This window comes from Tachysurus fulvidraco, chromosome 16, assembly GCF_022655615.1.
Source record: "Tachysurus fulvidraco isolate hzauxx_2018 chromosome 16, HZAU_PFXX_2.0, whole genome shotgun sequence".
NCBI classification, from domain to species: Eukaryota; Metazoa; Chordata; class Actinopteri; order Siluriformes; family Bagridae; genus Tachysurus; species Tachysurus fulvidraco.
In genome coordinates this window covers 13,132,993-13,157,852 of record NC_062533.1, presented here as the reverse complement: position 1 = coordinate 13,157,852, position 24,860 = coordinate 13,132,993, and the positions used below count along the sequence as shown (strand labels likewise).

Below are 24,860 nucleotides of genomic sequence, written 5' to 3'. Positions count from 1 at the left end.
AGCATACAGGGTAATTCAACACTGAACAGGATAATTCAACACTATACGGGATAATTCGACACTATACAGGATAATTCAACAACTTATTTAAGATATATATTTAATATATTATTAATATTTAAGATTATTTAAAATATTTGTACAACTTAAACACTTGCAGAATTTAACACTGTACAGGTTAATTAAACACAGAACAGGTTAATTAAACACCATGCAGAATAATTCAACACTGTACAGATTATTTAAATTTTCTACAAAACAAATCAACAACAAAAAGTAAAATTCAACAACATACAGGTTATTTCAATTCTCTACAGGACAGTTAAACACTATAGTAGGACAATACAACACCGTACAGGTTAATTAAAAACCGTACAGGTAATTAAACTCTGAACAGGATAATTCAACACTAAGATAAATCACTACCATGTACAGAATCGAATCAACAGAGTAACGGGTTAAATCATCGTTGTAAGAGTTAATTTACACTGTAAATGTTTCGTCAGCACTGTACATGATTAGTGTACAGTGCATCAGGTAATTCAGCATTGTATAATTTAATTAAAAAGTGTACGAGTTCACTCAACACTGCAAGAATTAACACATCACTGCACAAGTTAATTTAAAACAAATTCAAATGTAACACTATATGGGTTAAATCAACACTGTTTGTTAGATAAACAAGACATGGGTTAATTTAAAACTATATGGGTTAATTAAACAGGACATGGGTTAATTTAACACTGTGTTGGTTAAATAAAAAAGACGGGTTAATTTAACACTGTGTTGGTTAGATAAACAAGACATGGGTTAATTTAACACTATATGGGTTAATTTTTGACTATATGGGTTAATTTAACACTATATGGGTTAATTTAACACTATATGGGTTAATTTAACACTGGGTTGGTTAGATAAACAAGACATGGGTTAATTTAACACTATAAGGGTTAATTTATGACTTATATGGGTTAATTTAACACTATATGGGTTAATTTTTTGACTATATGGGTGTTGGTTAGATAACCAGGACATGGGTTAATTTAACAATATATGGGTTAATTCAACTCTGTATTGGTCAGATAAACAGAACATGGGTTAATTTATGACTATATGAGTTAATTTAACACTATGTGGGTTAATTTAACACTATGTGGGTTAATTTAACACTATGTGGGTTAATTTAACACTATATGGGTCAATTTATGACTATATGGGTTAATTTAACACTATATGGGTTAATTTAACACTATATGGGTGTTGGTTAGATAAACAGGACATGGGTTAATGTAACACTATATGGGTTAATTTAACACTGTGTTGGTTAGATAAACAAGGGTTAATTTAACAAGTTATTTTAACCCCTTATAGCTTTATTCAACACTAGGATTTAACAGTGCATATATGTAATTAACACTGTGTTGGTACTACACATGATCAGTTACAGAAGTGTTAGTTTAACACCATACTTATATAAATGCTGTAAGAGTTCAGATGTAAGCTCTAAACTATACACAAGCCCTAAAGTGTAAACACCTATCAGTCTGTTGGTGTTAGTGTCCGGACTCAGTGTTCAGCTCATAGTGTTAATGTAAACTCACCGTATTGTGTAGTAAAGTCGCTCCGCTTGTAGTTTAAGGTGAGTCTCTCATTCCTCAACACACAACAGGGCGCTGTTTAGCTCCTGTTTGGATTTTATCCAGGCAGGAAAAACTAAATAAACAAAACAAAACACTTTTATCTCACAAAAAAATGTTTAAAAAAATCACCGAGCCAAATTGTCAAGTGTCAAGGTTTAAAAAAATAATAATAATAACAACGTCCACCTGTTTCATTTCCGGTTTGTCGCCATTTTATATATTTAACCTGGAAAATCCGGATTCCGGTAAACAGGTGTGTTTTTGTGTCGATCCCCTGCACCGGTTTGTTCTCATCTCACCTCATATGCATGATATATATCAAATCGCCTCGTTTTTTACATGTTAATCGTTCATTTTTCATGACTTATTTTGGTTTTAGAAAATATTTACTTTCATTTCCACCAATAAAGACAAACAAAAAAAAACACACCAGGAACTTCTGCTTATCTTTTTCTATAGAAGAAAAACATCCCGTTTGGACTCTGCACTAATCTAAACCTCCCCCTAAATCCCATTAATTCTCTTTATCCAGTTTAAAGTGGGTGGAGATTTATTTATTTATTTATTATTTTAAAATTGCAGTATCTCTCCTGACCGACAGGTGGCGGATTCAAAACCGGTCGGAAGTACAACCGAAGAAGACACTGAACCGAGCTAAATCGTTAGCCGTATTAGCTAGTTCGCATTAATCAAGTATAACCGCACGGTATTGGATATGAAATTGGTGAGTTAAAAAACGGAATGTGGTTTAATTATTAAACACTAAGGAAACGCTAACGTATGCGTTTGAATAAAATAGAACAGGTTGCAGTAAAACTTGGTGATAAAAAGCTAACAATGCTAATGTTGTTATGGCCGAATCCCAAATGTGTCAACAAGGACTAGTGAAGTCCACTAGATAAGGTGTAAATAAATGGCGCCTATAGCCTACATAGGGCACTATCGGAAGTAAGGAAGTGACGAACAATTTGGGACGCAGCCCAAATTCGTGCAGTGTAGAATTGACCATTTTTTTCTATTTATTCAACACGTAATACATAGATATAAATTTTACCTTGTTATCGATTATAAAGCCGTAACATTTTTAGCTGATTTGAAGGTGAATAAATAATATAATACTGATAATAATCTATATAGACCAGATTTATCATCACACCACTGATGCCTGATATTTCTTTATAATAAATATATTTGTTAATATATTTAAAATGTCCTATTTTTTTTCTTTTACTCTAAAGGATTGTGTCCATGTTCCATGTATGAATTGCAAAATATAGTTACCATTAAACATCACCACACTTCTTCGATACGTATCGTTGCCTTCAGACGCATCCAAATGAGCCGGATGATTTATAAATCGGATCAATAGTTCGGTCGATCGAAAAGCCTTTAAACACATCGGTCGAGCCGATTTAACTCGATCAGAATACATTTTCAGGATTAAATCAAGTAGGGTTGATCTGACACAATTCGCTAAATAAATAAAGCTGTTTAAATGCTTAAATCTGACACTTTTTCCAGTTGGATATTAATACTAATTTAGTAGTACCCAAGTTAGTAGTACACACACACACACACACACACACCCCTTCTTTATATGAAGATAACACTAAATGTTTAGGTTTTCTTTAATGTAGATCTTTATATAGCACTTTTAACAACGGACACATTCACGCAACAGCTTCATAGAAATCCGGATAGAGATTTCAATTCACTTTCGGGTTTTCAGTTCAAGTTTGTTTGTATAGCGCTTTGTACAATTGACATCGTCTCAAAGCAGATTTACAGAACATAAACATAGAACAAAAGGTTATTAAAAAGAATAATATAAAGAAAAAACTCCCTTGAATGGTAAAGGAAGAAACCTTGAGAGGAATCAGACTCATAAGGAACCTCATCCTCATATGTGTGACACTGGAGGGTGTGATTATAAATATACAGTCTGATAAATGTTGTATTGATGAGGAGGTGGTTGTCCTCAAAGTTGGTGTCTCCTCTTAGTATAGCAGAGTCCAACTAGGTTGGAATATTATCCTAATGATCAAGTCAGAGGAGACACTGGCAAAGAAAAACTACCTGATATGTCACAAGGGAAAAAAAACCTGACACGGATCTAGAGTCTAAAGTAAACCCATTCTCTTCTAGATATACACATTGTCTTTTCTAATGTTGCATTTTTTTTTAATTATTCTAGTATTGTTTGTCTGGTCACCCAACGTTGCCTTGCAATGTTCTCAAGTTTAAATGCACCACCATCATGTTGGACTGTGGGCTGGACACCACCTCAGCTTTGTATTTCCTCCCTTTGCCTCTGGTGCACAGGTCAGTCTTACCAGTATTCTTCCCTACACTCGGCATCATATACATTTGTTTTCCTGTATCAGGGATCATTGTATCCCGGGGCCCTTGGATCTGTAATGATCCCTGTATCTTTGTAAAACTGTTTCTATTTTTTCTTGCACTGAATAATCTGCATTCACACAGTTAAAATAATCACGATCGAGCCAATTAATCCAGATCCTTAGTCTAAGGGTTTGTTTAGTTCCTAGTCTATCTTCTGTAGGTAATGCAAGGGAAGTTTATTCAAGAAAGTATAAATATTAAGTTAATAATGTGCATATGGTGTATATAGTTTAATAGCATTAAATCCAAACAAAATTATTATTATTATTCATTATTTGTTAGCAATGAAAAAATATACCTTGAGACTTGTATTTAAAGGATAGCATGTGTAAGTCATATGCGTGTTATAGATGTAAATGTATGTAAGTAGTTAGGAAATCTTTATTTAATAACAAAAAATGTTATTAAGTATTTAATGAATCATCAAAGGATGTTCGACCCAGGGAAACTGAACCGAGCTAAACTGTTAGTGGTATCAGCTAGTACAAATTGTTCAGTTTCCACCAAACAGATATGTCTCAGATATGAAATTTGTGAAAACTGAGCAGGGTTTATTTAATGAATACTAATGAAACGTTACTGTATGTGTTTGAATAAAATAGAACATCAAGCACCAAATCATGTTGATAAAAGGCTAACAGAGATAACGTGGTAATGACTGAATCTCAAATGTGTTGATTTTGACTATTTATGTCCACTAGATAAGTTGTAGAGTAATGGCTTCTATAACCTACATAGAGCATTATACAAAGTTGGGACAAAGCAAACCATTTGGGAAAGTCATGTATATAAGTTATGTTTATAATTCGAATCAGCCCAAAGCCATGTAGTTAGCCAGGTTAAATTATATAAGGACACGTTTATATCTAATCAACACACATTAAATAGATATGATTCTCACTGCTTGTGTCTTATAGATTATAAAGCCAGGGCATTTTCTAGCTGATTTGAACACAAAGGTGAATATGTAAAAAATGAAGCATGATGTGTTTACACACCTTCAAACCCTTAAATTGCTCGAGAAAAAAAAATGAAAATTGAATTGAAGCGAATTTAATTGAAATTGAAATGAAATCGTTTTTTGTTGAAATCTTTCAGTCCAAGACTGTCCAAACTACCAGGATGGGTTTCCAAAGATGGAACAGTGAACCTTGAGAAAGTGAGAGCATTTTCGGATGATTTCTACGCAACTACTGTAATTCCTATATGCAAAGCTAATACAGTATATAATTCGTTTGATTTTAAACAGTACATCTTCTCTCTACATGCTCTATGTTGAAGGAGCTAAAGGAGTGTGCCGGTCGTGTATTTGTGGACTCTGAGCCAGAGTTTTGTCTTCCTGAGGTATGGGTTGAATCTGTTGGGATGAGTAATATAACATAAACTGTTAACTAATAGTGAGAGTAATAATATTACAGTATACTTAGCATCTAAATTCCTTTCTCAGGTCTGCAGTTTATTTCTGTATGTCTATCATTAATATAGTATTAAAGGTGCGGTGCACGATGTTTGAAAGCCAATGTTGACATTTGAAATCACCAAAACAAACACGCCCCTAACCCAAATGGGTGTCACCCCTGATTTTGATAGCTCCGCCCCACACATACGTAACCCAGGCAACTGTTATGGCAGAACCTGCTGGGGCAGCTGGCCAAGGGGATATTTTAATCAATAAATGAACTCAATGAGTAATACTATGGTAATACAAATGTGATTTTGTAGTACTGTGTGTTGTACCGTGAAAGGTTTAGCTTTGTTTCACATGGAAGATGACGTTCAACACCTAGAACCTGAGGCAGAGGTTATAGCAGGTATTCGCTATGTCAGTGTTTCAATCGCTTTCGGCTAATGTTAGACATGCGCAATGAACACTTTCTCTGACGGCATATTGACAAGACACACCTCTTTATGCTAATGTCAGACATGCACACTGAACACTCTCTGACGACATATTGAAAAGACACGCCCCTTTCTGCTAATTGGCTACACGTTTGTTTTGTTTGTCGGCCCAACTCGGTTTTCTGAAACATTTTTCAAACATCGTGCACCCTTCCTTTAATTTAGTAATGCGTCATTTACACAAAGTTGAACACATAATACGGTCCTTTTTCCTGAAAGTAAGTCAGAATAGAAAGTACTATTCAGAAAGGTTCATTTCAAGGTACTATTCACAGTCATCGTACTAATGGTTCAACTCACTGTATGCATGCCTCACATCTCACGTCTGTTAGAAGAAGAGGGACTACACATTTGTGAAAAAGATAAAACTCCAAATAGATCACTCCAACAAAACCTTATTATTTTGTTCTGTAGGTCACTGTACCCATTAGAAAGCAAAACATCTCAGGCTACAATTTGAGAAGCATAGTGGTTAGCATGTTTTCCTTACACCTCCAGGGTTGGGGGTTTGATTCCCGCTGCCACTTTGTGTGTGTTTGCATGTTGTCCGTGCACATTGTCTGCTTTCTCCAGTCCTTAGTGTGTAAAACGGGGTTTGAGGGTGTGTGTAATTGTGCCCTGACATGGGTTGGTACCCCATCCTGGGTGTCACCTGCCTTGTGCCCCGAGGATCCCTGCAAGGTTCCCTGCAACCTTGTGTGCGATAGGTGTTAGAGAAGATGGATGGATGGATGCATGTAGAATGACAACTAATATGAATAGTTTTTGCAAATTTTACATTTAAGTAAAAACTCAAGGTCAAAATCATTGTGGTTCCTCATTTATTAAACATTGGATTCAAGTGGGTTTTTTTTGTTTGTTTTTTTTTTATACTCAAGAGAGACCTGCTCGATATGTCGACTATCGACGTCATCCTGATATCTAACTACCACTGCATGATGGCTCTTCCCTACATCACTGAGCACACCGGCTTCTCAGGCACCGTCTACACCACCGAGCCCACGTTTCAGATCGGCAGGTAACCTACATCTCACATACAGCCGGGTTTTTATTAAACAACCGAATACAATTGTGATTTCGGTTTAACTACATGACCTGGAATCCCTGGGGTCATCACCATGGAATCCGAAGTCAGGATATCCAGATGTTTCCTGAAGAGAAATAAGATGAGGCAGGATTTCCTCCTTTCTGGAACACATCGTGTACACGGTCACGATTCCTCTGTTTCAGTGCAATTGTCATCAACCCGAGAGAACAAAAGAACAAACATGACTAATATTAATTCGACAAAAAGAAACATTTGAACATCGAACAAAGAAAAAACCCACAAATCGTCTATGTAAAATTTTATGGCTGTTATTAAAATTACAGTCATATTATTTCATTAATCTCTTGTGCTGAAAAAACATTATTTGTGCTGCATAATTATTTTTTGTTTCCTTTTGCAAGACTTGACTCTGTTCATAAACACGGTGAACACACACATATCTGAAATTGGCCTGATTTTATGGTCCTTTTAAATCTAGTAAAGATCTAAAGAGCTTTTATTCATTCCTGTTCTTTCTTGGTGTCAGACTGCTGATGGAGGAGCTGGTTAATTTTATGGAGAGAGTCCCAAAGGCTCAGACTGCCACCTGCTGGAAGAACAAAGAAATACTAAGGTACTGAAGTGGTGGGGTTTTTGAAGCATAAATGCCAATAAAATTTTATCCTATTAAATGGATCTGTAGAATATTCATCTGGGTCGTATCTTTTTATCGGTGACTAAATTACTTAAATGCATCATGGCCTTTCTACACCTTTACCCACATGAATAAATGGCAGCCTTTATAAATATGCATGATGAAAGAAATTCCCCCATGTTCCATGTACATGTCTACATGTACTTTGTGTCTTGTACCATGTTTATTTAGGATGCTGCCCGGTCCTTTAAAAGATGCAGTTGAAGTGTGGTCATGGAAGAAGTGCTACAGCATGCAGGAAGTGAACTCCGCTCTCAGCAAAGTGCAGCTCGTGGGCTACTCGCAGAAAGTGGTCCGTCCTACACATCACATCGCATTCCCTTTTACCAGAACACTTTATCATCACCCCGTTCCATGCATGCTTTCAACTTCAAGTAAACGTCTGGTTCATTGACATTTACTGACATTATGGATGGGCGACATGGTGAAACCGATCACACCGTTATACAGTACTTACAGAATGCACAGTAAATGTCATGACATTTAGTTTTTCTGAATAGTTCATGAAAGACAACAGACCAACCAAAGCGCAGGATCAAAAAACCCACACGATCTCTTATTACTGACTAGCGCATTAAATAAATGCTGCACGCTGGAAAATATGTCGCATCAGATAAATAAAAAAGGCCGTTACTGATATCTAAAGCAGTAGAAGATGTAGGTAACATGAGATAACTAGTAATAAATAAATGGTACATTAATATTGAGGGCTGTGTGTTTTGTTTTTCTCTTTCTCCATCTCCTCTCTCATATCTCCTTCCTCCCTGACATTAGGAGTTGTTTGGTGCGGTGCAGGTCACCCCTCTGAGCTCCGGCTATTCCCTGGGCAGTTCAAACTGGATAATTCAGTCTCACTATGAGAAAGTGTCCTATGTCTCCGGTTCGTCTTTGCTCACCACACACCCTCAGGTCAGCAGCTTTACTGAGCATGCTCACTACCCTTCAGTTTATGCTTACAGAGTTGTTTATCGTTCGCATTATTTTCCGCTGATAGAGCATTCTGGCTAAGTAGAGCAGCAGCAGGGATTTGTTCAAACTCAATCGTGTTGTGTTTTATGCAGCCTATGGACCAAAGCTCTCTGAAGAACAGTGACGTTTTGATCCTAACTGGTCTGACGCAGATCCCCACGGCCAACCCGGACGGAATGCTAGGGGAATTCTGCAGCAACCTGGGTCAGTTGAGGAAAGACTGACTCCCACACTTTGTGTATTTGCTGTGTGTTGCTGTAGTCTAGAGATTCATTACCCTATTAATTACAGTGTACTACTAAATATAAACCAGACATGAAATGTATAAAAATACTAAATGTTGTGTTTAGTGTTGAAAGCCAAATGGAAAATATCCAGTGCTCTTGTGAAATCCCATATCGCACATTAATAGATCTAGCTTGTGTAGAATACACAACGCTGTGTGTGGGGCTCATTTCACACACAAGGATCATATCATCTCAGTGTGAAGAATTGCCAAGCCACATTCCATATAAGTGAATCATAAACCCTATTCTGCTTCTGCTCCACATTTATCTCATTCTCACTTACCTTTTTATTTCTCTCTCTCTATCTCTCACTCACTCACTCACTCACTCACTCACTCTAATTCATTCTCACTCACTCACTCACTCACTCTAATTCATTCTCACTCACTCTAATTCATTCTCACTCACTCACTCACACTCTCTCTCTCTCACTCACTCACTCTAATTCATTCTCACTCACTCACTCACTCACACTCTCTCTCACTCACTCACTCACACTCTCTCTCACTCACGACACGCTAATATCGCCTGAATACACGCCTATCGACCCGCGACTCAGCATGAACTAAAGATGAGAGAAAGATAAGGAAAGAGAAGGAAGGAGAAAGAAAGAAAGAGAAGAGAGAAGAAGAAAGAAAGAGGAAGGAAGGAGAAAGAAAAGAGAAGAAGGAGAAAAAAGAGATGAAATAAAGAAAGAGAAATAGAGAAGAAAGAAAGAGAAGAAGGATAATAGAGAGACAAGAGAATCTAGAAAGAAAGAGAGAGAAGGAGAAGAAAGAAAGAAGAAGAAAGAAAAGAAAGAAAAGAGAGAGAAAGAAAGAGAAGTAAGGAGAAAGAGAGAGAGAGAGAGAAAAGAGGAGAGAAAGAAATAAAGAAAGAAATAAATAAGTGAAAGAGAATAAAAGGAGAATAAATAAAGAGATAGAATAAAGAATAAAGAGAGAGAAAGAAAGATAATGAGGAGAAGAGAGAGAGAGATAGAGGAAGAAAGAAGTGAAAGAGAAGGAAGGAGAAAAAATAGAAAAATAAAGAATGAAAGAAATAATAGGAAAAGATATAAGAAGAAGGAGAGAGAGAAAGATATTATAACGAGGATAGATATAAAACTAAGAAGCTATAAGTATAATAAGTAAAGATACTCTATATTTCTTCTCTACTCATCTATACTCAATATACTATATCTCTCTCTCTCTCTCTCTCTCTCTCTCTCTCTCTCTCTCTCTCTCTCTCTCTCTCTCTCTCTCTCTCTCTCTCTCTCTCTCTCTCTCTCTTTCTCTCTCTCTCAGCCCTGACAGTCCGTGCTGGAGGGAACGTTTTGGTGCCATGTTACTCCTCTGGTGTGATTTACGACCTGCTGGAGTGCCTCTACCAGTTCATGGATTCTGCTAACCTGGGAAGCACACCCTTTTACTTTATCTCACCTGTGGCCAACAGCTCGCTGGAGTTCTCCCAGATTTTTTCAGAGTGGTATGCAGCCTAATTATTGTCTTATTCACTCACAGATCAGATAACAAAAAGAAAGGTTAGGACATTTTTCAAAGAAAATAATTAATCTTAAAATTCTGGCAAATAATGTGGTACGGAAAAGATTTTGTAATGTGATTAATATATGAATATAGAACCAACAGTAGATTTGTTTCCGTTTATTATACTTCAACATGATCGCTTAGGAGAGCTGACAAATATTAACTTATACAATCGCAAAGCCATTGTATTTCAGGGTGGTGTGTTTTTGCTGCAAGCTCATTCAATGAAGATTATGCTTTTTTTTTATTAAAGACATGATTTCAGGCTTTGGAACTTTAATCAGAACTTGATTCAAGTTGGACGATTGTACAGCTCTTCTTTAAAATACTTTAAGACAAGGCTTTCTGAAGCCCCTGGAAATGTATAAGGGCATTAAAGATATTCTCTCTCTATTCCTCCCTCTCTCTCTCTCTCTCTCTCTATCCCTTTCTCTCTTTCTTTAAACCTGTTTTTATCCCCAGGCTGTGCCAGACTAAGCAGTCCAAGGCTTACCTCCCTGAACCTCCTTTCCCACACGCTGAGGTAATTGTACACATTTATATATCGTGTGAATACTCCTAATACACCTGTGAAGGATGGATATTTTCCAGCTTTTCCTGCAGATATAATAACATCCTAATAATGCTAAGGTTTATGTACTATTCATGAAGAGACCGGATGTACACACTCACTATGCTCACTTGTATATACTACTTGTGTGTGTGTGTGTGTGTGTGTGTGTGTGTGTGTGTGTGTGTGTGTGTGTGTGTGTGTGTGTGTGTGTTTTCCTCATTTACACACATGCAGCTGATCCAGACCAACAAGCTCAAGCATTACCCCAGTATCCATGGCGAGTTCAGCAGCGAATTCAGACAGCCGTGTGTGGTGTTTACGGGGCATCCATCACTTCGGTTCGGGGATGTCGTGCACTTCATGGAGCTGTGGGGCAAATCAAGCCTCAACACCATTATCTTCACTGGTCAGTACACACACACACACACTAATACACACTAATCTGCCACAGTGGGAAATTATTCATCAAACAATTGTCCTATTTTACAATCAAAGTTAGTTAAAAGGCACAAACAAAGGATTATGTGTACAAGAAATAACGGGTAAAATTCTGCTCGAATGTGTACGTCACAGTATTCCTGGATTAAACATGCTCAATTTGATGAAAAAGTAATATTCTGTTCTCTGTCATGGACATAAAGTCAGAGAGGCTTGTGAGTTAACCACGAGTCACCGGAATCCATTATAATAAATCTATGTGTATCTATGTATAAATCCATACATGACATTTTAACGGTAACGTTTGAGTTCCTGAAGAATTGGATATTTTAGATTCATGTTGTTCATCAAACGATGACATAAAAAGTCTGAAATCCTGTAACTTTCTGTCTTTTAATCACACCATCAAATCTCCTTCACTTCAGGAATATCTCGACTCAGTATATTACGAAAAAACCCTGAAATTTGCACGTGACTAAATGAGTTATTATACAGATGTACTGTGAAAATATTTAACATTGTTTCTTCTTTTGGCTCTTTGTGCCTTTCTGTGCAGAACCTGATTTCTCCTACCTGGACGCTTTGGCTCCCTACCAGCCGCTGGCCATGAAGTGTGTGTACTGCCCAATTGACACACGCCTCAACTTCCACCAGGTTTCCAAACTTCTGAAGGAGGTTCAGGTACACAATGATTTTCTCTGACATTTGCTCTGTGTCTGTGCTTGTGAGATCAAAATCAAGCTTTGAGGTCAAATTGGGCTACACATCACCATTTATGATGTCAAAATTCTCTTCTCTTTATTTATTTATGTCTTGTGTGTGTTAGCCACTTCATGTGGTGTGTCCAGAGCAATATACTCAGCCTCCTCCCTCTCAGTCTCACCGGTCTGATCTAATGTTGGAGCTGCAGCCTCCTCCTCTACCATACAGCCGGTGCTCCGTTCTCAATCTGCCCTTCCACCGCACGTATGAACGTGTCCAGCTTTTACCCGAGGTGTGTGTGTGTGTGTGTGTGTGTGTGTGTGTGTGTGTGTGTGTGTGTGTGTGTGTGTGTGTGTGTGTGTGTGTGTGTGTGTGTGTGTAAGTAACACAAACATTTCTTCCATCCAGTCTTGGTCTGAAATAAATGAAACACATTATCTTTTTAGGTAGATTGCACACCGTTCATACTGTCTAACAAGAAGAAGTGGAAACCTCAGGCTTCTACACGACACAAAACTATTTAAATTCATCAGACGCCGATTCCATATTTGATGATACCACTGAAACTGCCACGAAAAGATTCAGTGATTTAATTAAGCAGCCTTTGATCAAAATGTGGCCAACTCTGTTTTAGAGCTAGGATTCAGGAGGGTTATTTCAGTTAATAGTGTCAGTATTCTGGACCAATCATCTTGCTAGCCTATTTATCATTTTAATAAGAACAATAATTATTCTTTTACTATTCGATAATGATAGATTTCTAATCACTTTTAATGCAAATCAAGTTCTAATCAAGAGAAATCTAATTATAACATTATTATTATTATTATTATTATTATTTTATTTTAAACAAATTGTATTGTTATATAGTAATATATTTATTATATATTATTATATACTGTATAATATTATATATTGATATATATATATATATATATATAGTATAATAAATATATCAATATATAATATTATATATTAATAATAACAAGTCATATAATTAGATAATAATAATAATTTATTTGTAATAAGTGAATTTATGATTGTTGAATCGATGATTCGATAGAAAAAAGTGTTTTATAGATGTCTGCATGACTGTGATTGTAATGGAGTTACATTACTCAAGAAAATACAGAGGCTTTCTTTTGCACTTACATGCATATTACTGTCAAAAAGTATGCATTAATGTGGATTGCTGCGGAAAAGGCTGGTGATAAGTAAAGAATTTGAACAGTACAGGAAGAAGTCTGTTTGGTAATGACTGATTGATTAATTGCATATATTATTTCTTAAGGCGTTTTAAGGTTTTAAATCCTTTGGAGGGGATGACACCACAAAACTGAAGGGAGGGTAAAAACATGTCTGAACAGAATCGTAATCCTCTTAGCTGTCCTGAAAGAAGCACAGTAAAGTGTCTGTGTGAAACACATAGACATACTGACTGTCCATATCGAGGAAATCTATATGGAGGAATTGGGAAGCGTGGGGTTTTTAGTCATTGTCCAAATGTTATTATATAGTTTAACTCTTAAAATACATAACAAGATAAGCAGTGATCAATAGTAGCTTGGTTGAAACAAGCTGGAACATATTCACTATCTAAATCTTCTAAATTGTCTTTTCACTTTCAGCTTGCCAAAACTCTCGTACCCACTGAGATTAAACCTGGCATCTCTGTGGCAAACGTGTCAGCAATTCTGCAATCCAAAGACAACAAGCATGTCCTCCAGGTTTGTGTGCAGCAATGATTAATGATCAACCTTTGCAGGATAAGTGCAATAATCTCAGTCACTTTAACAAATATTTGAAAAGCTGAATACCTTTTTTTTAATAAGATTAAAAAAAAAAAAGTAGAAGAAGAAAAAGAAGGATAATGAGGACTTGTGTTCATTGCCTTATCATGTTTCAGTCTAAGTGCCTGAGGGGGACTGTCTGAAAACTGAACCTGGAAATTGTGTCTGTGTCAGAGAGAGAGACGGATGGACTGTGAACGAAAGCCTGATGTGATTTTTAGTTCCTCGTTCATCGCTTTCTTCTTTTAAGCCCCGTTTTCCCTTTCATGGTTCCATCTGCTATGAGATACTTTCTTAAAAATGTTTCTGGTTTTATTTAGAGCATCTGTTTTGTCTTGAACATTTGGTGATTACTTGAATCAATATGAAATGTGTACCATGTCTAAACTCCTATGATCGTCTTTAGACAGTAACTGACAGGGAGAATTGACAGTGAACAGAACTTCAAGTATTTACAAACTCTTAGTTCGTACAGACTCTTGGGAAATCGGGTACTTCAAATACTTACAAAACAAAAGGTCTCTCTCCTTCTTGGGAAGCATTGCAGCATTTTTCCTTCTGTGTGTGTGTGTATGTGTGTGTGTGTGTGTGTGCGCGCGCGTAGTTGGTGCCCAAGCCAGCTCCTGTGGCTCCCAGTAAGAAGCGGAAGAGACTGATAGAGGAGGTTCCTGAGCTGTCGACCCCGAAGCCGCTGCTAAATGGAGCTGTGCCTTTGGAGGCCTTCCTTGCCTCACTGCACAAGGTGGGAGAGAGTTTGCACAGGAATTATCATCATATCATATCCTTTTATTGGATATAAGAACGCACAGTGCTATAATAAATCGTACTATATATAAATCACACCAGATATTGTTTTTTGTTATGTTAATGTATGTTAAAATATTCAGTTTCACTGAAAACTTCTCTCACTTACAGTACGACCTACTTATGAAAAAACAACTGCATGTTACTTTAAAGAATTACTTGTTTGCTGTGAAAATGTGTCGTATCTCTCTGTGTTGATGCGTTTTAGACATTTCTATAGATAGACATAGGTACCCAGTAACACTTAGGGTGAGGAAAGCACACTTATTAAGCAAGTTTTTAGACAAGTTGCACCAGATTGAGGTCACAGCCTGTAATTCCAAGTCTCCAACCAGGAAAACCAAACGCAAACACTCTCTCAACTTAAAATTCCTACTCATCAGCATTTTTCTACTAACTACAAGCAAGTTCCTTCTGAGTTAATGCACTGACTTCAAATAACCATGGCTCAATGGATCAATCAGCACAGAGACGTCTTCGCTTGTTTATTAATCTATCGTGTTGACAACACAATGTGCTGTTTAAGCTGAATAACCTGTGTATATACATCATTTTTCTCAGTTAGCCTTCTAGTTGCTAAGAAAAACAAGTATGGAATAGCCTGCAAATGTTTACCTGCAACGTGAGAGGAATACAGCATTTGTGCTGTGTTTTCTAAACTTACTTTTCAAAGTGTATTTGAGATTTGAGTCACATTGGTTGGAGAAAGCTCTTAATCAGAGAAAATATGAAGCAAGTGTTTTTTAAATCTACTTCTATAAAGTGGGGAACAAAGAATGTAGATCAGATGTGTGTTTTGTTTCTTATGTTTTTAAGTATTATGTCGTTATACAATGCTTGCTTACTTGCTGGTGTTTTGTATTTATTGTATTTCAATAAGGTGTTGCATATAAAAAAAATCAATAATAACTGAAATCAGCTTCTAAGATGCAGAGACTGTAGCAGAGATGGAGGTAGCAGATGAGGATGTTCTCTTTAGGAATGGACATGGACATGTACAGAGGAGGGAGATGGTTATATTGGTAGAAGGATGTTGAAGATGAAGCTGGCAGGTAAGAGGCCAAGAGTAAGGGTTAAATGAGGACATGAAGGTAACTGGTGTGAGAGTAGAGGATGCTGAGGATAGAGTTAGGTGGGAAGATTGGTAGGTAGATGATTCGCTGAGGCGGCCCCTGACGGGAAAAGCCGAAAGTTCTAAAAGAGCTAATGAGATTCTTAAACATTCATTTCATTTTCAATTTACCGTCTGCTACAGATGTTGCATCCGTTGATTCCACCATGTTTTCTTACTGACACCACCCCGAGTTTCCTAATCGTAATTACGACTTAGTGGTGGCACTGAATTCGGTTAAATACAATATGTATAGCGCTTTTAACCATAGACATTGTTTCAAAGCAGCTATACAGAAAGGTAGAAATTCAAAATACAATTTGTGTCTATTTATACAATTTAAGCCAGAGACAACGATGGCAAAGAAAAACCTGAGACGAAATGAGAAAGCAACAGCACTGCTAAGCTGCCACTGCTGGGCCCTTGAGCAAGGCCCTTAACCCTCCCTGCTCCAGGGGCGCTGTATCATAGCTGCCCCTTCACTCTGACCCCAACCTCCTCGGGTTGGGATATGTGAAGAAAAGAATTCCACAGTGCTGTAACGTATATGTGGCGATAATAAAGGCGTCAACCATGGAACCAGACTCAAAAGTAAACCCACTGACATCTGGGTGACACTGAATAATGCGATTATAAATAACGTCCTTTCTATAACTATATATAGTCAGGTAGAGTTGTGTAGGAGCTTGAGTTCATTATAGATTCACAGTAAAATGTGCGTTCAACTCGTAAATACAATCATTCTGACATGACTCGATATTAATAAACACCCATGACAAGGTTAGAAAATAACTACCATTTTTGACCATAGGACTTTTATGTTTTCCTAAAGTAGAAAAAACTCGCACACATCTGGTTAGATTCAGCAGCATCCGACGGCTCTCACAGAAATCCGTATAAACAAGCAAAGTTATAATTCTAACAGATTTTCTCACGTTTAGAAGCAGCATGTTCTGAATATATTTTGTTTCTTTTGGTATTGTCCAGGAATTCTTATTAGAGCGCATCACTGTTTAATTTGATACAGGAAACGAACAAAAAGTGCTACATTAATAAAGCTTCTTATTTTCACGGTAGCATTTTATCATGATGTTTGATGGTCTCTGGGCTGTGCACTTCCACAGAGGCAGGGAATTAGTGCAGCGTAATCCCGTCTGTGTTACTGTTAAATTCCCATTAAGAGGGGAGAGATGGGGGTGATGGATGAAGCCATTCATTTTTAATAGTATTAGGGTCTCGTGTGTGCAATATAGAGAGTGTTAGCGAACACGGCGTGTACGAGAGGCGCTTCATTTCTGTTCCATTACCAGCTCTAAATGATCCGGAGTGAAAAGTAGTGACGTAAGTCACGAGAAAGCTGTGATCCATTTTCTGGTGTGTATGTGAGAGACTCTTTAGGCAGGAGAAAGGCTTTGGGATTTGAGAATTAGACCCCTGATGGCACCCTAAATTGAGGTAGAGAGGTGGAGCACACACATTAAAGTGGAAAGAGAGTAGTCCATCTGTGTGGACTGAGAGAACCCTGATTATTATTTTTCACATGGGCAGCATTAAGGAAAATTGGATATTTTCTCTGCTTCCGAGACTGTCCCTAATGTGGGTGTCATTACAAACTTATTTATACTGTTTAATGTTGTGGAGTGTTTTCAAAACAAGTTCCTGTGTCACTCACAGAACGTTACTGCAGACAAAACATAGCTCGTCATGGTACTGATAAACTCACAAACCCTTCATCCCGAGGACTTCGCCATGTCTGAAAACGTACCGCTTTATTTCTCACTATTACTAAGAGCTGAAACGGGAGACTCGTTACAATAATTCCCCTCAAAAACAACTTTTTACGTCTTATTACACTTTTTAACAAAAATGTCAGAACTGCTGTTATTAAAAAAAGACAATACTATCAGTGAAATAGAGAATTCAGCGGAAAAGATTCTGTACCAGATTTCACACAATTGAAAAACCTGTGTTCAAAAAGAGTTTATAAGATCTAATTGGTTGGGTGGAAGCATTGTGCATATGAGCTGAAGATAAACAGTAGATGAAGGCAAAAATATAAATATGTATTGTTATCACTTCACTTTGGCATTTAACAAAAGAAGACAGAAAGAAAGTAGTTCATCAAGCCTAAGCAGATGACCTGATCTTTTTCTGCTGTGTGTGCAGATTTAAGTGCAGAGAAAAAGTTTGTGAAATTTTATCTGGGATAAAGGTGGGATCTGAGTTTGATCTAAGTTCTATATGTTATCTGTTGTATATAAGACTGTCCTCTCAGGCTGCACAGCCAAGATTTCTTGGGAAAGAAAGTGCTCTAAAGTCCTCCTGAGGACTAAGGGTGCATGGTAAGCACTAAGGCATACAGCACGGCTTCATTCACTGGCTAATTAAAAGCATAGCAAGTCCGCTTTAGTGGGGTCATATGGCCAGGCTTTAACCTCACTGCGGAAAATACTGCAGCATACTCGCCTACCAGTTTCATTAGTGCGTGATCGATATGCTATCTGCCTGTGGAAAGCTGGCAGGATTAGCTCTGTGTGTGTGTGTGTGTGTGTGTGTGTGTGTGTGTGTGTGTGTGTGTGTGTGTGTGTGTGTGTGTGTGTGTGTGTGTGTGTGTGTGTGCGTGTGCGTGGGAAAGATAGAAGTTGAAGACAATTTTGCTGAAGATTGCATATCATGAATCGATAGTGTTCGAAGAGTTTGACTGTATTGAGCTTAACTGTGGAAGCCCTAATGCATGCAATTATGTCTACTTGAAAAATTGTTGTTTGGAAAAATGGAGGGAGGGGTATAACGGCCTGGCGGGTGGGGTATAACGGCCTGGCGGGTGGGGTATAACGGCCTGGCGGGTGGGGTAAAACGGCCTGGCGGGAGAGGTATAACGGCCTGGCGGGAGAGGTATAACGGCCTGGAGGGTGGGGTATAACGGCCTGGAGGGTGGGGTATAACGGCCTGGCGGGAGAGGTATAACGGCCTGGAGGGTGGGGTATAACGGCCTGGAGGGTGGGGTATAAAGGCCTAGCAGGTGGGGTATAATGGCCTGGCAGGAGGGGTATTACAGCATGGCGGGTGGGGTATATAGTCTGGGCAGTGCAAATTCACAGTAATTCAGATCAGAGCAATTAAACTAGATCAAAACAAGAAGTACTGAAGATTATAATGGGAGAGTTTAAGTCCTCATGTCTGTGTTGCTGACCAGGATGCTTCTAGTTTGAGTTTGATGCAACACTGATGGAAAAATGAAACTTAAATCTATCTTATGTATGACTAAGTTATTATGGCCATTATCCTGTTTGATCATTTGAATGGAATATGTTACATTCAAATGGAGCTCCCACCGCTCACTGTGCTTTATTCTTGTTGGTGGTCAGAACGGAATCTCGGAGGTGAAGGTGGAGGAGACAGCGGACGGTCACATCCTGCATCTGCAGGCCGAGGACGCGCTCATCCAGCTGGAAGAGGACGCAACGCACATCGTGTGTGACAACAACGAGCCACTGCGGACCGCCCTCAGGGACCTGGTGCTCCGATTCCTCCAGAAGCTCTGACCTGTGACCGTTGGAGTCTGGACTGTCTGACCTTAGTGTGGCTGTGCACAGCATGGTGATGATCCAGTGAGTCAGTAGCAGTGAGCACTGGGATATTTGTGGTTATTTAAAAACAGAAGCTCATTGTAAACATTACAGAGATGTGTCTCAGGGCAGATAGACCTCACTGGTGAACACTGGACTTCACTGATTTCTTGAAATAGGAGATGTTCCTGGAGCAGCATTTCTTATAGCACTAATGACATCAATTTGTGTCCTAAACCTCCTGCTCCCGAACCACTTAAAAATAAAAACACACACACAGTTCATTACAAAGATTCAGAAATGAACTGTGTGTGTGTGTATATATATATATGCTCTTAGTAGTTTGTATTTTATTGCATTGCTTAGCTTTATAAATTAATATAAAGCTTAGCATTAAAATACAAATTACTAAAAGCATTTATTTATATATATACATATATATATATATGTATATATATGTATATATATATAATTAAAAGATTCAGAAATGAACTGTGTGTGTGTGTATATACATATATGCTCTTAGTAGTTTGTATTTTATTGCATTGCTTAGCTTTATAAATTAATATAAAGCTTAGCAATAAAATACAAATTACTAAAAGCATATACATATACATACATATATATATATATTTTTTTTTTATGGGAAATGGTACATTTTGTTGGGAAATGTTTCTTTATCTGTATTCTATATAATATAACCAGAGTCAACAGTAAATTTGATCAGTTTCCCTACATTAAATTCATATAACGTTTAAACACTTAAAATTGAAGATCAACAGGAATTGAAGTCTTTCAGTACACCGTTATGTAAAGCACATATCATAGACCTTCTGTAATCAAAGGCATGTATACATTAATCTCTAAATTTGTAGAAGTTATCCTTTCAGACATGGAATTTCTTTTCCAAAGGAAGGAATCTGTGGTCATGTGTGTTACCAGTGTAGTCCTGATGGCACACCACAAACCCTAAAGCACAAATACACAGGATGACTTTGCATTGCTGCGGTGGAGAAAAGATGGATAACATTTCATAAGAACTGCTTAGTTAAGGCTTTCTCTCATGTCCTTCTCATCCTTAGACCTTTAGTGTTAGCAAAATGAACGGTTTTACTTTAAATGTAAAACCATATTTTAAATGTATGTTTATGGAGCTTACCAACCGCCTTTAGACTTAAAACATGTTCAAAATGACGTACAGAGTGGTACTTTCATGTCTGGAAGTGGACTAGCATCAGGGGGGAATGTTTAAGTGGCTCAAGTTCAGGAGGAATCAGATCAGATCAGATCAGGTGATACTGTTGTTTAAAATAAAGTGGCCCTGCTTAGAAAAAATGAGGTTCATCAGAATCAGGAAGCAGAATAAATAAATAAATAATAATAATAGACTTTTCTGTTTCACTCTTTTTTATATTAAAGTTTGTCTTTTATAATTTTGTAATAAATCATATTTCTTAAATTTCCTATGCCTGTTTTCTTCACTGCACCTTATCAGAGGCTGTGCTGAAGTTTTGGCACCAGAGGTCAGAACTGAGCAGTCCAATAATCTCTTCTAACAAATACAACTTCTAAAAATAGTTTGGAGCCTTGTTTTAAATCCTGTTAGTGGGATTGTGGATTTTTTTTTTCTTTTTAAGTAGGAATGTGCTTCCCGATAATGAAATAAATGGAGCGCAGCAGATGGCCATGTAATTTGAAGTGCATTAGAGCACTCATGCTTAACTGAAATTCTATTGACTTGATATTCAGTGCAGTGTTTAGTTTGTGTGAGCTGCAAAAGAGTGAAATTCTGTCTGCTTTAATGACTCATCGCCTTACTTATCACTGCTTTATTGCTGTTCTATCATGACCATCAGATTTGTTGAGTGGGAGGACTCAGAGCACAAGTGTTTCCTTGCATTTTCCCTATGCTTTCATTTACAAAATACCTAAATATCATTCTTATCTGAGAGTCAGATGTTGAACTGAACACAAGGGTTTAAAGACCGATCTCAACGTTTACAGTCCGGCTACACTGATTCAGAACAGCACAAACAAACTAAACTGAAGACTGCTAAAAATAAACAAAAAAACATCTCAAATGTCTTTACTATCATTATAATTGTGGTCATAACTGTCATGAGTCGGTGGTGGCTCAAGTGGTTAAAGCTCTGGGTTGTTGATTGGAGTATCACTGTTCAAGCCCCAGCACTGCCAAGGTGCCACAGTTTGGCCCTTAAGCAAGGCCATTAACCCTTTCTGCTTCAGGGCTGCTGTTTCGTGCTCTGACCCCAAATTTGGTGTATCTAAAGAAACACTTTTACTGTGCTGTAAATGTATATGTGGTAAAAAGGCTATTCTATTTTTCTGATAAACAAATCTCTAATTCCTAATGAAATTCTGTTATAAAGCCAGTAGCTCACTTCATCTTTGTTAAGAAACTGTAAATATTTTTCAACAAATTGCACTATATACTGAAATAATGAGTAAATAAATATTAGGAAAGTAAATTGTCCGAACAGACGAGTCACTGGCTGTCTTCAGATGGTGTGTAAAGTCTTTCCTCTTCCTAAAAAACTAGTTCATGTTTTACAAAGAAGTTGATGTGCTTTTCTAACTGTCTAGACTGTTATTATTAGTCCCCAATACCCCAGTGAACCGGTATTGATGTATTCGCTGATAAAGATCTAAAGCATTGTAATGTAAAATAATATTATGTTCATAAAATAAATTTGTAATGAAGAGATGTGTTTAAAAAAAAAAGAAGAAGAAAAAAGAAAGGTGAATTAATTGATTGTTTTCCATGTAGGAATTTACATGATTCTTTACAGCATTTGGCAGACACCCTTACCCAAAATGATATACAAAAGTGCTGTTAGGTCTCTAGCTATGAATTCATTAACACCGGTTCATAGGTTACAGACATGGGATACCATACACATACAACAAATAGGGGACAAAGTGCTAGTTCGAGTGTTTCAGAATCAGGTAGGTCTTCACCCATTACCTGAATTAATTAATGTTGGAAAATAGGATGTAAATTGCACTGTTACTATGTGTAGATCTGGCAACAGCATACCAGACCCTGCTCACAAAAGGGTCACAAAAGGGTCACGGGTAATAATTCTGGGCTTGAAGATTGCAGCAAGTCATAATAAGAAAGTGACACAGTGGATTACATCGATTCAAATTTACAGTTTATTCGTCACATACACAATCACACAGGTAAACATAGTACAATATATAGTTAGATGCTTTTTACATGTCCTTGATATGAAATAAGAATGCCCTGTAGATCAGTTAATGATGTATAATGCAAATCAGAATGAGAAGTGGGACAAAGATGAAGGTCGGACCCTTACAAACAGCTTTTAGTTAAAATTTCCATTGCATCACCAATCATGACTGATTTGATTACATGTTAGGGAAGGGGATAATTGTGTAAATGTGATTTTGTAATGTTTTTTGAAAAAAATTCTTTAAAGCTCAGGCTGAAAGTCTAGTTTTTCAGCTACACCATTCATCAAAACGCACACCCGTGAGGGCGGCAGATTAACACCAGCACAGCTGTTCATCTACTGAGCCAAGAGGGACTTTCTTCAGTAATGTAGCTCTGACACCATTCACCATACCCAAACACTCCCCTCAATTAACGGATGCTTAAGGCGTCCAAGTTTCGGATGCAGTTTGTTAAGAGAGGGAGGAACAGCGCGCATTTGGCCATTAGAACATGTTGGGATTTGAGCCAAGAGTGTGTTGTGATGAGGGGCCTTACACTCCTCTGAGCTGTAATAGGAGCTCGCTCTTGCTCTCGCTCTCGCTCTCTCCCTCCCCCTCTGTCTCTCTCGCCTTAGTCACATAAACGCATACAGTAAACTGTCACTGTCATAAACTATAGATTTGGATTTATCATTAAATCCACACAAGATGAATAAACACTATTTTACTTATACCATTGGAATCAGTAGCGTGAAATAAAAAACCAGCCCAGACAGTCTGTGAGTTGTATACAAGGATTCTCATGCCCACGGTCATGCTAAGTGTCATTTTGCTAATGAGGCTTTTCTGAGAAATTTACCAACATGTCTAAAGACTGATTTCCACCTTGTTTCCACTGTCAGTATTCCTTCACACTGTCTATATGAAAAGAATAACAGTCTTGTGCTAGCTAAGTCATTTATTATTAGCTAGCTTATACTGGGTGTCTGTATTCCAGTTAGTGAGCAACAGCAAACTCACGTTTAACTAGGAGACATTTTCAGACATGTTTTGTCTAAACAGCTATATTTGGGGTAAGGGGAGATATTTGTGCATGTTTTTTTTGACCAGTTTCTTCAGAACAACTTGTGCCATGTGCTTATTCACAAGGTCTATCTGTCAGTGCCTCACACATTAACAGCATGTTTACAAGAATAAGTCATTAGATCAGATCCCGATATGTGGTAATGATCAGCATCGGATTAACGCACATCATTACTGAATTGCTCATTTGGCTGGATTTTTGTGGTAAGAACCCTTAACACGTCACTGCAGCTGTTTAATGCCTAATGAAATGCCAGCAACATTCCATCTGCTCTGAAAGAGCAAAGAAAACAGTTGTTTCACCGCGTCTTCAGGGAACGAAGGGTAGGCAGTCGTAACCTTACACAATACAAATTGTAGTACAACAGCAGCACTATGGCTGATGCTCACCAGGCTCTGAAACCTTGAGGCAGCAATGGGTCTTTACTTGGGTTAATTAATTTGTTTCACTTCACTGGAATTTCACAGACGAAAGAATCTTCTGTGACTGAATAAAAATGAATGAAAGCAGCCGTAAAAGCAGAATAGCTTCTGTGCGAGCATAACTGCTGAATAATTAAAACAGAAAAAGACACACGAAATGTGCCAACTACAATCTCTGCCAACTTTAATGTCTTATTCTGCAGACCCTGAGTTTGAAACCTTCTGGTCATGAAGTTCCACAAATGTAAATGAATGAAACCCCTCAAGCCCTTTACCAAACCTCCTTGAGTTCGGAGGTCAGTAGTAAATAACCCACTAAAGGAATTAGCTTTTATGACTGACTCGTGTTATATCATCTTTTAGCCAAGAGCATGGCTAGACCTGTCTATTTGGCGTCACACTTTCTCTCAGGTATTTTCCTCATTTCCCCAATATGGGACCCTGGGATGCTAGCGGTCTCAATTACTGTCCCAGGCACTCCTCATGCAATGGGTGTTTGGACCCAGACACATTTCTCTGCTGTCAGGCCTGGCTTAGTGTTAGCACTGTGCCAACTGTTAAATTTCTTTTATGTAAGCATCCTTTTTTTAGCAAATACCCCAGAGATTAGCCATCTGGGCATCATTTGAACTGGCACAACAGAGGCAAAGACCGCAATGTCCTGTCCTAAAACAAGTTGAACTCCATGTAATGATGATGTGAATCTAAAGGCTAGTGATGCTT

At 37.7% G+C, this 24,860-nt stretch overlaps 2 protein-coding genes across 13 annotated transcripts in view; one reads left to right on the top strand and one right to left on the bottom strand.

Moving 5' to 3' along the window:
* The window catches only part of kif13bb (kinesin family member 13Bb), a 43,173-nt gene extending 40,148 nt beyond the window's left edge, over nt 1–3,025 (bottom strand). For 4 of the 6 annotated variants that reach the window (XR_007138127.1, XM_047801765.1, XM_047801769.1 and 1 more), the window contains exons 1-2: nt 1,827–2,155; nt 1,602–1,713 (exon numbers count right to left, since the gene is read on the bottom strand). The gene's annotated coding sequence lies outside the window, so the exon portion shown is untranslated. Of the gene's footprint in view, nt 1–1,601; nt 1,714–1,826; nt 2,156–2,921 lie in introns of those variants that run through there. The other 2 variants (XM_047801766.1, XM_047801768.1) reach the window with 1 other exon arrangement.
* On the top strand, nt 2,226–20,897 carry ints9 (integrator complex subunit 9). 7 transcript variants are annotated; one of them, XR_007138128.1, is made up of 18 exons: nt 2,226–2,364; nt 3,835–3,962; nt 5,142–5,202; nt 5,325–5,387; nt 6,821–6,960; nt 7,517–7,603; nt 7,856–7,976; nt 8,459–8,593; nt 8,746–8,857; nt 10,227–10,407; nt 10,929–10,989; nt 11,254–11,425; nt 12,014–12,138; nt 12,284–12,451; nt 13,788–13,886; nt 14,554–14,691; nt 15,681–15,805; nt 19,233–20,897. XR_007138128.1 is itself a non-coding variant. In XM_027166240.2 (17 exons), exons 1-17 carry the CDS (start codon nt 2,356–2,358, stop codon nt 19,407–19,409), a joined length of 1,977 nt encoding a protein of 658 aa, XP_027022041.1. In that variant the 5' UTR covers nt 2,226–2,355; the 3' UTR covers nt 19,410–20,897. The 7 variants fall into 7 exon arrangements, 5 of the variants coding, with proteins under 5 accessions (XP_027022041.1, XP_027022043.2, XP_047657727.1 ...); XR_003443760.2 differs by having other exon boundaries at nt 15,673–15,805; XM_027166240.2 differs by lacking the exon at nt 15,681–15,805.
* Nucleotides 20,898–24,860: the final 3,963 nt, after the last annotated feature.